General features: G+C 52.6%; 1 protein-coding gene across 1 annotated transcript in view; it reads left to right on the forward strand.

Annotated features, from left to right (window-relative positions):
• Window positions 1-8,614, forward strand: part of LOC145415453 (uncharacterized) — a 100,603-nt gene extending 91,989 nt beyond the window's left edge. The window contains exons 4-5 of the mRNA XM_080284729.1: window positions 489-666; window positions 8,447-8,614. Coding sequence (XP_080140855.1) covers window positions 489-666; window positions 8,447-8,614 — 346 coding nt within the window. The remainder of the gene's footprint in view (window positions 1-488; window positions 667-8,446) is intronic.
• The last annotated feature ends 5,263 nt before the right edge of the window (window positions 8,615-13,877 follow it).

A 13,877-nucleotide genomic window follows, 5' to 3' on the forward strand; every position in this document is an offset into this window, starting at 1 on the left:
AAAAGGCATTTTTTTTCATATTTTTTTTGTAATATGTGGAGTTCAGTGAATCAAATCTTATTCACACAGTTTTGTAACTGATAAGACCTACTACATTGTAGGATATTCAGAAATTTATTATATAAAACATGTGTGACACTACAGCATTTTTTAAAAGCTTGTATATCTGATTCGCCAAAGTCTTCCATTAGACACTGTCAGCAACTGGGGTCTTTGATATTCCTTTGGCCTCTTAGTTCTGAGAATATGAACTAACATAATATGAAACATTGAAGACAATATATATTTTCTATAAGAAGGAACCAAAGACCATTTTACTGAATGCCCCGATGACAGGTCTCCCTGATTAATTTAATCACTCATTTTCATTTCATTTTTTAATGATCATTTTTTCCCCTCCCTCCTTTTTCTGCTTCTTCCAGTCCGTCTCATTCCTAACAATAAATACTATTAATACAATATATGGATACTATTTTCTTTTTTCTCAGAGAGAAAGAACAGAAGGTTGACCACCTAGGAAAGTTTGCACTGAAGGCAAAGTCAAACAGAACTAATCCAAAGTCAAGACCATGCTTGGATACACTGCGTCAGACGAATGGAGGTGGAAGGCAAGGGGAGAGGCAGACTGAGGAAGAGTGTTCAACAGGTGAATTTATGGCAATGCAGGTGTGTGATTACAAGACACAGCATTTTCACATCATTTCATCAATCCCTTCATTTTGGTGACGAGTTTACTGAGCTCAGGGTAGGTTTCTCGTCGTCATGAATTTTATCCCCAGGTGGTAAAATAAATACAGGTGTGACGGGAAGGTTTATTAGGCTCCACAACACGTGTCCCCATTGGTCTGAATGGATTAATGTGTCTGTCCCATCATCCTAAGTGGGTTTTCCTAAGCTACGGGAAATCGTCTGAAGCCAGCAAAGAAAAAGAATAACAAACGTTATAATTTGATTGAGAGCGCTGTGTCACGGCTCAAGTCTCGGAGAAGGCCAGATGTTTTTATATCTTGTAAGCGTTTTTATATTCTGATATTGCTACCCTCAGACGATTTGATTCAGCTTTGGGTCGCCTTGTCTCATGGAAGGGCTCAGTGAAATTCATGTCAAACCCACCCCAGTTCGAAAATAAATCATCCTAACTGACCTTACCTTAACCTACCATATCAAAGCTAATCTACCTTTACTGACTCCCCTACCATACCGTACCCTACCTACCTACCTTGAGTAACTATACCCCACCCTAATCGACCCTTCACTGCCCTAACAAAGCAAACCTACCTTGTCTGACTGCCCAATCCTACTCTATTTAATCTACCTTATTGATTCTACTCTACCAAACCTAACCTACCTTGACTGACTAATTTGCCTTACCCAACCCTACCCTACACTTCTTTACCCTAACCTACCCTACATTACTTTACCCTACCCTACACTACTTTACCCAACCCAACCCTATTCTACCCTACCCTACCCCACACTACCCTACCCTACCCTACCCCACACACCCTACCCTACACTGCTTTACCCTACCCTACCCGACACTTCTTTACCCTATCCTACCCTACACTATTTTATTCTACCTTACCCTGCCCTACTCTACCCTACCGTACCCTACCCCACCCTACCTTACCCTACCCTACCCTACCTACCTCACAACCTACCCTACCCACCCCAATATCTGAAACTTACCCAACAATGCATCCCAAAACACATCATAATCAATGTAAATTATAACATTTTTGAATCACCCTATTTTAAGAGGTTTTCAAGAGATGATTATATTGAAGTGGGGTAGGACTGGGGTTGGGTGGGGTGCAGTGGGGTAGGGTTGGGGTTGGGTGGGCTGCAGTGGGGTAGGATCGGGGTTGGGAGGGGTGCAGTGGGGAAGGATTGGTGTTTGGTGGGGTGCAGTGAGGTAGGATTGGGGTTGGGTGGGCTGCAATGGGGTAGGATTGGGGTTGGGAGGGGTGCAGTTGGGTAGGATCGGGGTTGGGAGGGGTACAGTGGGGTAGGATTGGGGTTTGGTGGTGTACAGTGGGGTAGGATCGGGGTTGGGAAGGGTGCAGTGGGGTAGGAGTGGGGAAGGATTGGGGTTGGGTAGGGTGCAGTGGGGTAGGATTGGGGTTGGATGGGGTGGAGTGGGGTAGGATTGGGGTTGGGTAGGGTGGAGTGGGGTAGGATTGGGGTTGGGTGGGGTGGAGTAGGGTAGGATCGGGGTTGGGTGGAGATCAGTGGGGTAGGATTGGGATAGGCTGCAGTTGGGCAGGTTGAGTGGGGTGCAGTGGGGTAGGATTGGGATTGGGTGGGGTGCAGTGGGGTGGGATCGGGATTGGCTGGGGTGCAGTGGGGTGGGATCGGGGTTGGGTGGGGTGCAGTGGGGTAGGATCGGGGTTGGGAGGGGTGCAGTGGGGTAGGATTGCGATAGGCTGCGGTGGGGCAGCTTGAGTGGGGTGCAGTGGGGTAGGATTGGAGTTTGGTTGGGTGCAGTGGGGTGGAATCGGGGTTGGGTGGGGTGCACTGGAGTAGGGTGGGTGATTGGTGGGGTGTAGTCGGGTAGGATCGGGTTGGGTGGGGTGTAGTGGGGTAAGATTGGAGTTGGGTGGGGTGCAGTGGGGTAGGATTGGGGTTGGGTGGGGTGCAGTGGGGTAGGATTGGGGTTGGGTGGGGTGCAGTGGAGAAGGATGGGGGTTTGGTGGGGTGCAGTCGGGTAGGATCGGGGTTGGGTGGGGTGCAGTGGGGTGGGATTAGGGTTGGCTGGGTTGCAGTGGGGTAGCATCAGGGTTGGATGGGATGCAGTGGGGTAGGATCGGGGTGGGCGGGGTGCAGTGTAGTGGGGTAGGATTCGGATAGGCTGCAGTGGTGAAGGTTGAGTGTGGTGCAGTGGGGTAGGATCAGGGTTTGGTGGGGTGCGTGGGGTGGGATCGGGGTTGGGTGGGGTGCAGTGGGTTAGGATTGGGGTTGTGTGGGGTGCAGTGGGGTAGGATTGGGGTTTGGTGGGGTGCAGTGGGGTAGGATAGAGGTTGAGTGAAGATCAATGGGGTAGGATTGGGATAGGTTGCAGTGGGGTAGCTTTGGTGGATGCAGTGGGGTGGGATCGGGGTTGGGTGGGGTGCAGTGGATATAGAATTGGGGTTGGGTGGGGTGCACTGGAGTAGGATGGGGGTTTGGTGGGGGTGCAGTCGGGTAGGATCAGGGTTGGGTGATGTGCAGTGGGGTGAGATCAGGGTTAGGTGGGGTGCAATGGGGTTGGATCAGGGTTGGGTGGGGTGCAGTGGGGTAGGATTGGGGTTGGGTGGAGATCAGTGGGGTAGGACTGGGATAGGCTGCAGTGGGGTAGGTTGGGTGGGGTGCTGTGGGGTAGGATTGGGGTTGGGTCGGGTGCAGTGGGATTGGAGTGGGGTTCTGTGGGGTGATGGGGGGTATGATTGGGGTTGGGTGGGATGCAGTTGGGTAGGATCATGGTTACGTGGGGTGCACTGGGGCCTAATCTGCGTTGTGTGGTGTGCAGTGGAGTAGGGGTGGGGTTCTGTGGGGGACAGTGGGGTAGGAGTAGGGCTTGGAGGGGTACGGTGGAGATAGAATGGGGCTGGGTTGAATGATGAGGTTTAAGATCGGGGTTGGGCGGGGTGCAGTGAAGTAGGATCATGGTTAGGTAAAGCGCTTATGGGTTGGAATATGGTTTGGTGGGGTGCAGTGGGGTAAGAACTTAAGAAGAGAGGATAACTGCAGTAGGCCGGTTGGCCCATGCTAGGCAGCTCCTAGACGAGTAACTGAGCTACTAGAATGAGATAAGGACAGCAAAAGAGAAGGCTCTCCCCCGCTCTCCAAACCCTCCAGCGGAAGCCGGCAGGAAAAAGTCAGAAAGAACACCACACAGTATAGAGAAACTGGCGTGGACATTTTATAGGAAAGTGTGAAAGAAGAATAGAGACTATCGTAGTGTAAACTGAGAAGGAAAAAGTATGAATTAGTATTGGTTATAAGATTTTTTTTTTCTATATCCACCCCTTATTTGTCATATGCTTATCTAGCCTCTGCTTGAAACTCTCAATGGAAGAGGCAGCAACTACTTTACTAAGTAGCTTATTCCATTCGTCTACTACTCTATTACCAAACCAATTTCTACCTATTTCCTTATTGAAACGGAATTTTTCTAATTTAAGACCATTACTTCTAGTTCTATCCTGTATGCTCACTTTAAGTACCCTGCTGATATCTCCCTTATTTATACCCTTCATCCACTTAAACACCTCAATTAAGTCTCCCCTTACTCTACTCCTCTCTAGCGAGTGCAGACTTAGTCTTTTCAGTCTGTCTTCATACGACAGGTTCCGAACATCATTTATCATTTTTGTCATTCTTCTCTGTACATTTTCTAACGAGTTAATATCCATTCTATAGTAAGGACACCAAAATTGTACTGCGTAGTCCAAATGTGGCCTTACTAATGCTAGATAAACTTGCAGTAGTACTTCTGATGACCTGTTGCTAACGCTTCTCGAAATAAATCCTAACTAGGACGCTATTTGGTTTATTTCTCGCTTTAATACACTGTTGCCTTGGTTTGAGGTCGTTACTGACCATAACTCCTAGATCTTTCTCGCATTCCGATTTGCAAATTTCTTTGTTATCTAAGCTGTATTTAGTATCTCCAATGGTCTTGCCTACGTTAAGTACTTTACATTTTTCAACGTTTAATTCCATTTGCCAAGTTTTAGACCATTTGGACAATATATTGTGGTCCTTTTGTAAGTTATGGCAATCGTCAGTCGAGTTAATGATACGTCCTATTTTCGTATCGTCGGCAAATTTGCTGATGCTGCTAGTGACTCCTAAGTCTATATCATTTATATATATAATAAATAATAAGGGGCCGAGTACTGAACCCTGGGGTACACTGCTAGTTACTAATCCCCAGTCCGACTTAGTTCCATTTATTATTACTCTCTGCTTTCGTCCTTTCAGCCAGGATTCTATCCATTTTAAGATATCGCCGTCTATACCGTGTGCTCGAACATTTCTAACTAACCTTTCGTGTGGGACCCTATCAAAAGCTTTACTAAAGTCCAGATAAATAACATCGTAAGCTTTATCGCTATCTACTGCTTCATAGACCTCCGAGTAGAATGACATCAAGTTTATGAAGCAGGATCGTCATTGCCTGAATCTGTGCTGACTTTCGTTTATAAGATTAAATCTTTCTAAGTGATCTCTAATCTTATTTGCCAAAATTGACTCTAACATTTTTCCTACTATTGACGTTACCGTTATCGGACGATAATTCGACGCAGCTGATTTATCACCCTTTTTAAAGATGGGCGCTACGTTTGTGGTCTTCCATGCCTCTGGAACTTCTAAACTTAAAGTCATTAAATAACGTTAAAAGTGGCTGACATAATTCTTCTTTGGTTTCTTTTATAATTTTTACATGTATATCGTCCGGACCTGGCGATTCTTGAGGTTTTAACTTATTACTTTCAATAAGTCCATCTTACTAATGGTTATTTTACTAAGAATATTTTCCGTATTATCATCCTTGGGTAGGGTGCAATGAGGTAGTATCAGAGTAAGATCGGGGTTGGGTGGGGTGCAGTGGGGTAGGAGTCGGGTTGGGAGGGGTGCGATGGAGAGAAAGATGGGGGTTGTGTGGGATGAAGTGGGATAGGATCAGGGTTGGGTGGGGTGCAGTGGATTAGGATCAGGGTTGGGTGGGGTGCGGTGGAGTAGGATCGAGGTTGGGTGGGGTGCAGTGGTGTAGGATCGGGGTTGGTTGGGGTGCAGTGGGGTAGGATCGGGGTTGGGTGGAGTGCAGTGGGGTAGGATCAGGGTTAGGTAGGGCGCTTTTGGGTTGGAATGTGGTTTGGTGGGGTGCAGTGAGGGAGGATCTGGGTTGGATGGGGTGCAAAAGGATAGCATTAGGGTTGGCTTGGGTGCTGTGGGGTAGGATCGGGGTTGGGTGGGGTGCAATGGGGTTGGAATGAGGTTGGGTGGGGTGCATTGGGATTGGATCGGGGTTGGATGGGATGCAGTGGGGTAGGATCGGGGTTGGGTGGGGTGTAGTGGGGTAGGATTGGGGTTGGGTGGAGTGGATTGGGGTTGGAATGGGGTTGGGTGGGGCGCAATGGGATAGGATCGGGATGGGGTAGGATCGGGGTTGAGTGGGGTGCAGTGGGGTAGGACCAGATACTGAATGGGGAGGAGTGCGGTACGAGTGGTGTTGAATAGGGAGGAATGTGGTAGGATCGGGGTTGGGTGGGGTGGAGGGGGTTGGAATGGGGTTGGGTGGGGTGTGACATGAGCTTGAACAAAGTAAATAAATCATTCTTAGTCTTGGGGTTCATAAAGTCTGCTCCTGTTCAATCATCCTAGAAGTTTTTTAAAACCTACTGTACTTTAAATCGTCTGAATCTAGCAGAGTAAGTGTAAAAAATGACGTCAGTAGGTGAGTGCTCTGTGTTCTAGGTGCTACGGGTTGAGTCCCAGGGGTGGCCTGATGTTTTTATATCTTTCAGACATTTTATATTTTATTTCTGACACTTTTAGCAGCTTTAAATCAGCTTTAAGTAGCCTTGTCGTACAGAAGAACTCAGTGAAATTTATATCTAACCCCTCCAGTTCGAAAAATTAGATTTGTGTCCTCGTGCTGAATGGCCTGAAAATCTTGCATTCCACGCACAAGGTGGCGTCACCTCTGCATTTCTGTGAAAGGAAGCTGTCAAGCAAACGACATAGCTCTTTTTTCGCTAACTCAAAAAATTTTTTCCATCTCTCCCACTTGAAAGCTGGATCATAACTATATATTAACTGGTCGGAATATTTCATCCTTATGTATTGTAGGTTATTTCCCGTAGTTCAATGTCAGAGTGAGACAATACTACTGCCCTGCATCCTTTCCACAGCATTTCTTTGCGACTAGCATCGTATTCTAGTGTTAATATATTGCTGGGGTGCAATAAGTTAATGATGTTTTGGGTTGGGTTGAACTGAGGTAGAAAAGGTGTTTGATGGATTGAGGTGGGGGAATGGTGGCGTTGGGTGGAGCACAGTCGGGTAGGAGGGGCTTGGGTGAGGTGTAGTGGGGTAATGGCTATCTTTATTGGGGTGAAGCGGGGTAGGATCGGGGTTGGGTGGGGTGATGTGGGGTAGGATCGGGGTTGGGTGGGGTGAAGTGGAGTAGGATCGGGGTTGGGTGGGGTGCAATGGAATTGGATCGGGGTTGGGTGGGGTGCAGTGGGGTAGGATCGGGGTTGGGTGGGGTGCAGTGAAGTAGGATCGGGGTTGGGTGGGGTGCAGTGGAGGGAGTAGGATCGGGGGTTGGGTGGGGTGCAGTGGGATAGGATCGGGGTTGGGTGGGGTGCAGTGGAGTAGGAACGGGGTTGGGTGGGGTGCAGTGGGGTTGGATCGGGGTTGGGTGTGGGTGCAGTGGAGTAGGATCGGGGTTGGGTGGGGGTGCTGTGGGGTAGGATTGAGGTTGGGTGGGGTGCAGTGGGGTTGGAACGGGGTTGGGTGGGGTGCAGTGGGGTAAGATCAAGGTGGGGTGGGGTGCACTGGGGTTGGATTGGGGTTGTGTGGAGTGCACTGGAGTAGCTGTGGGGTTGGGTGGGGTGCACTGAGGAAAGAGTGGGGTTGGTTGAGCTGTGGTGGGGTAGGACATGGGTTGGATGGGATGCAGTGGGGTTGGAGTGGGGTTGGAATTGGGTTCAGTGGGGTGAAGGGTGATAGGATGGGGGTTGGGTAGGGTGCAGAGAGGTAGTATCAGGGTTTGGTGGGGTGCAGTGAGGTAGGATCGGGGTTAGGTGGGGTGCACTGGAGTAGGATCGGCGTTGTGTGGTGTGCAGTGGAGTAGGGGTGGGGTTCTGTAGTGGGCAGTAGGGTAAGGGTTGGGTTGGGAGGGGTGCGGTGGAGAAAGAAGGCGGTTGTGTGGGATAAAGTGGGATAGGATCGGGGTTGGGTGGGGTGCAGTGAAATAGGATCGGGATTGGGTGGGGTGCAGTGGGGTTGGATCGAGGTTGGGTGGGGTGCAGTGGGGTTGGATTGGGGTTGGGTTTGCAGTGGGGTAGGATTGGGGTTGGGTGGTGTGCAGTGGGGTAGGATCAGGGTTAGGTAGGGCGGTGGTTTGGTGGGGTGCAGCAGGGTAGGATCGGGGTTGGGTGGGGTGCAGTGGAGTTGGGCTTGCAGTGTGGCAGGATCGGGGTTGGATGGAGTGCAAAAGGATAGCATTAGGGTTGGCTTGGGTGCTGTGGGGTAGGATCGGGGTTGGGTGGGGTGCAGTGGGGTTGGAATGGGGTTGGGTGGGGTGCCTTGGGATTGGATCTGGGTTGGATGGGGAGCAGTGGGGTGGATATCCTCTTACGGCACCCTCTTGTCGAGGCAGCAGAGCGCTGCCAGACTCAGAGGACACGGGAGGAGACGCTGCAGGTCTGTGTGACCCTCCGCGGGCCTCTAGTGCCGTCCCTCGACCTGGGCAATTGGGGCACTTTTCATCTCCGCCCCTTCACGCCAGAACCGCTGCGCTGCTACCGGTGCCAACGCTTCGGGCATCATCGTGCCACCTGCAACCGCCCCGTCATCTGCGGTATGTGCAGTGGAGCGCACGACACAGACCAATGCCTGAAACGGTTCAAGGCGAAGGAACCGGTTGCTGCCAAGTGCCCCAACTGCTCAGGGAAACATCACGCCTGGCACCGCAATTGCCATGCGTGACTTCGCCGCGTGGAACAGGGTCGGGAGAGACAGGTTGCATTCGTGCAAGAGCACCAGGCCGCCAGTGCAGCTCCAGCTCCCGGGCACTTTCATATGGGGACAACAACGCCGCCCTCTTGCTTCGCGCCCACCAGCCTTCCGCGATCAAGACTTTCCTCCCTTGCCCTCAGCTCTCACGGTGAGCCAGACCACTGCAGAGGTTCACTACCCACCGCAGTCCAGCCTCTCATCGCCACCCAGCCCGACGCTCAGTCCGCCATCTACGACTTTGCCACCAAAACCCAGCTCAGCGCCCTGCCCACCCACTGCCCCTGCTCAACCTGTCATAACATTCACACAGGAGGACATGAGAGATCTGGGATCTCAAATCGCCGTGGCTGTTGCCAAAGCAGTGTCCCTAAAGCTGGGTATCACCATAAAGGCGGCTGCGATCAGCTCTGCTGCAGATCGCATAATAGACGAGGCGATCTCCAGGAAGCTGGAAGGCCTTGGTGCCAGGCCTGCCCCTTGCCACCTTACTCACTCTTCAAGGGGGGAAACGGGCTTCCCCACGCAAGCCAGCCCGCTCCTTCAAGCGGTCCAAGCCCCGCAGTTCAGCAGCTCTATCTGCAGCCCCTCACCGGACCCAACCTTGCCCCTTCAAAGAGACGAGTCTCCACCCTCGGTGGAGACAATTACAGACATAACCTCAACTCAGACATCGGAGGCAGGTCGTCTCTGTCTCTCCCCAGACAACAGGACTCCTCCCTTGGAGCTCCTCCAGTGGAACTGTTTAGGAGCACTGCACAAGCTCCACTCTTGCAGGAGGCGGCCGAGAGGGACCGCCCCCATGTCATCCTACTGCAGGAGACCCTGCTCCCAGACAGTTCCACATTTCGTCTCCCAGGTTACACCACCCATCTCCTCCCGTACATTCGTGGCGCCACACGGGGATGTGCCGTTCTGGTTCGGGACCACATCGCGTGCACGGATTGTGAACCCCCTCCTTTCTGTGGACCTGATGTGGAGGTTCAAGGTGTGGTTCTCCATCTGGCTACGTCGCCCCCTTACGGTATATAATGTCTACCGGAGCCAGAGGGGCACCCTGGAGTTGGGAGATCTGTTCTCCCCAGGCTGCCAGGGGAGCCGTATACATAGGGGGCGACTTTAACGCCCACCACGCCTTTCTATCTTCGCCTCTTCAGTCCAACGAAGCAGGACGGCACATCTCTTTGGTTCTGGAGGAGATGGGTGGTGTCTCCTATTAAATGATGTGGCAGAACCCACCCATATTCGGGGAGGTCGCCTCGATCTCTCCCTTGTGTCAACACCACTTGCGGCCTTGGCGTCGTGGTCACTCCACCCCCCACCTTGCGAGTTATCACTTTGCCCTTATGGTTGACCTGCCTCTTGCTCCCCCCCCCCCCACCCCCACCCCCACCACCACGGTGGGACCTACACTGGGCCCGGACTGGACGGCCTTTGCCCATGCTCTCACAACGGCCTTTGAGACATCCCCCTCCTGCCTCAGACCTCGAGAGCAGAGCGGATCAGGTAGCAAGTGCTTTTGCACAAGCTGCCTCTCTTGCTATCCCGTTGCGGCAGCGCTCGACAAGGTGCTACCGAGACGGCTGGATCTACTGCGACAGGGTCAAGGAACTGAACCGGAGGCTTAATGCGGCGCGCAAGCAGTACCGACGGTGCCGTACATCTCCGCACCGCCGGTACCTGGTTGCTGTTACACGGCATGTGACTTCCGAGAAGCGCCGCCTTAGGGAGGAGGCGTGGATCAGATGGTGTCGTACCCTAGACTCTCACTCCACTCTCCGCGAGATGTGGAGGAGAATCAGGTCCGTCTCTGATCCACGCCCTCCTCGCCCTCCCTCCCATCCTGACCCTGCCGCTGAGGCCAGCTGTCTTGCTCAGCACTTCGCCGACCGCTCTGCATCTTCCAATCTCCCGCAGTCTGTCAGAGCCCTGCAGGCGCAGCTGTCCTCCTCTCGTGTTATAGCTATCCAGGCAGCGTGTAATAGGCCTGACCCTGCTGATTGTCCAATCACCAGTGGTGAGCTTCAGAAAGCTCTGCAACGCAGGGAGGACACTGCACCGGGCACGATGGGCTCACATACTCTGTTCTATCACACGCTGGAGATTGTGGTAGCAGCGACTGCTTGATCTGCTTAACTTCTCGTGGTCTGAGGGGCGTCTGCCGAGGTCGTGGAAGGCGGCTGTCATTCACCCGATTCCGAAGCCTCGTGATCCCACTGCCATGCGCCCCATCTCTCCTTCTCAGCTGTGTTGCCAAGACAGCTGAGAGGGTTGTGCAGGCTCGTCTTGCTTGGCGGCTGGGACCACTGCACCCAAGGATTTACGCTTACCATCCTGGCAGGAGTACCACTCATTGCCTTGCGTCTCTCCTTGGGGAGCTGAGAGGAGGAAGGGAATGGCCTGTCTTCCTCGACCTCGAAAAGGCATTTGAACTGGCAAACCCACTGTTATGTGTGCAGCTCTTGCAGCAAGGGGTGTAGGAGGCAGGCTCCTATCTTGGATCAAGGATTTTTCATGATCGATCTGCGGGAGTCCGTTTTCAGGGGCATCTCTCAGCTTTTCATCTCCATCCCAATGGCACCCCCCAGGGAGACGTCTTAAGCCCTCTCCTTTTTAACATCTTAATGGAGGGGCTTTTAACCGTCGATTATGGGCCAGGCATCTCTCTCCTCTGCTATGCAGATGATTTGGCCCTGGTCTTCACACGCCGAGATTGCTTCTCCCAGGCGTACTATGCCCTGTCTCGACTCCATGCCAAATGCAACGAGCTTGGATTGAAAATCAATCTGGAAAAAACAAAGTGTCTGCCATTCGGCCTCCGTCCCCCAGACTTTCCATTGCTTCTCGGGGGTCACCAGCTTACTCTTGTCACTACACACTAGTATCTGGGGGTCTGGTTTGACCAGGGCCTAACCTTTGCAAGCCACGTCAGATACCTACGGGAACGTGCTTCCACCGCCTCACTGCTCTCCGGTACCTTTCAAAAAGGAGCTTGGGGGCATCGTTTTCTGTCCTCCGCACGTTTTACATTCACTCCATAAGATCCCTGGTGGACTACGGAGCAATCTGTATGACTGGTCTCTCCCCACCTATCTCCAAGTCCTTGGAAGTTCAACAAAACAATGCTCTACGTATCATGCTCGGAGCTCCACCTTGGACCCGTCTAGTGAATTTGCGTTTGGAGAGTGGGCTGTCATCACTGACGCACCGCATTGCGCTACGCGCAGCAACAATCACACCTCCAGCTGGTGCAGCGCCGGCCTGATCTACCTGTCTCAACCCTGCTCAAACGACTTTTGGGCCATCCACCTGAGGCGCTCCCTCAACGTGACTGGGCCCGAACCACAGCTGCCACCATTCACAATTTGGGAGCTGCTCCAAGCTCTGTGCCAAGACCCTGATTCTCCTTTCCCTGGCTTTGAAGATCCACCACCTTGGACTCCACTCCCTTTCCATATCATCAGTCCATCAGAGGCCAAACCTCGCTCTTCTATTCCCGCCATGATTCGTCAGGATGGTCTTAGTCGGGTGGCTGCTTTAGACTCCCCAGGTTCGGCCACCTACTTTACTGACGGCTCTGTTTCTCCTGATGGCTCTGCTGGATCTGCTTTTGTCGTGGGGAATTTGGTTGAATCATGGCGCCTCTCCCCAGGAGTGTCTGCCTTCCAAACAGAGCTTGCAGCCATTTTGGGTGCATTGCGCCATGCTCATCACCACCATTATAGACGTGTCATTATCCATACGGACTGTCTTTCCTCCCTTCAACGGCTACGCTCTTTCTCCCTCCATGATAATGCGTTCCTCCTAACAGCAATTTACATGGTTGCAACTCTTCTTGTCCAAAGGGGAGCCACTATCATACTTCACTGGCTCCCAGGTCATGTCGGGATTACTGGCAATGAAAGAGCTGATGACGCGGCACAGCACTGCCTGCACTCATCCAGAGATAACATTCCCCCTCCGCCCCAGCCCCTCATACATTCTTGGAGCACTAAAGGCAACCATAGGCAGGCTGTCCCGGGAGGAACACCAACTCTGCATCTCGGGGGGCTCTAGCTCTGCAGACTGGTATGCCACTGCTACATCATACTCTCTCCCCTCCTGCCTCCCTAAGGGCCTGCCTAATTATTTAGTAGTGAGAATACGGAGATTGCGCCTGGGGTTCCCCTGCTTCAAACAGATCGCTGGTACAGAGCCTGATCCGTGTCCTCATTGCTTGGCCAGGTCCGATGTGCCTCTCGTACATTACCTCCTTCACTGCCCCGCTACATCTCTGCTAAGGTCTTGCCCCGATGGTGGCCATGCCCGATCGGGTGATGAATTTAGGGATGCTGCTGGCATTGTTGCCAGGGTACCTTTTAATGTTTTACTTAACATGGTGAGGGACTACCCTCCACCACGTTAATTTCGGAATGAGCACTATATGTGCAACTGTGACGGGCTCTTTGTTTGCCCGTGTCCCAGTTCAACTGGGACGAATATCCCCCCCCAAAAAAAAAGCAGTGGGGTAGGATCGGGGTTGGGTGGGGTGCAGTGGGGTTGGAACGGGGTTGGGTGGGGCGCAGTGGGATAAGATCGGAGTTGGGGTAGGATCGGGGTTGAGTGGGGTGCAGTGGGGTAGGATCGGGGTTTGGTGGGGTGCAGTTGGGTGGCATCATGGTTAGGTGGGGTGCACTGGAGTAGGATCGGAGTTGAGTGGTGTGCAGTGGAGTAGGGGTGGGGTTCTGTGGGGTGCAGTGGGGTAGGAGTTGGGTTGGTAGAGGTGCAGTGGAGAAAGACGGAGATCGTGTGGGATTAAGTGGGATTGGATCGGGGTTCGGTGGGGTGCAGTGAAGTAGGATCGGGGTTTGGATTGGGTGCAGTGGGGTAGGATTGGGGTTGGGTGGGGTGCAGTGGCGTAGGATCGGGGTTGGGTGGGGTGCAGTGGAGTAGGATCGGGGTTGGATGGGGTGCAGTGGAGTAGGATCGGGGTTGGGTGGGGTGCAGTGGGGTTGGATCGGGTTTGGGTGGAGGTGCAGTGGAGTAGGATCGGGGTTGGGTGGGGAGCAGTGGGGTTGGATTGGGGTTGGGCTTGCAGTGTGGCAGGATCGGGATTGGATGGGGTGCAAAAGGATAGCATTAGGGTTGGCTTGGGTGCTGTGGGGTAG

Source organism: Coenobita brevimanus, chromosome 102, assembly GCF_032717465.1.
Source record: "Coenobita brevimanus isolate Jiangsu-jjx chromosome 102, ASM3271746v2, whole genome shotgun sequence".
In the NCBI taxonomy this organism is placed as follows: Eukaryota; Metazoa; Arthropoda; class Malacostraca; order Decapoda; family Coenobitidae; genus Coenobita; species Coenobita brevimanus.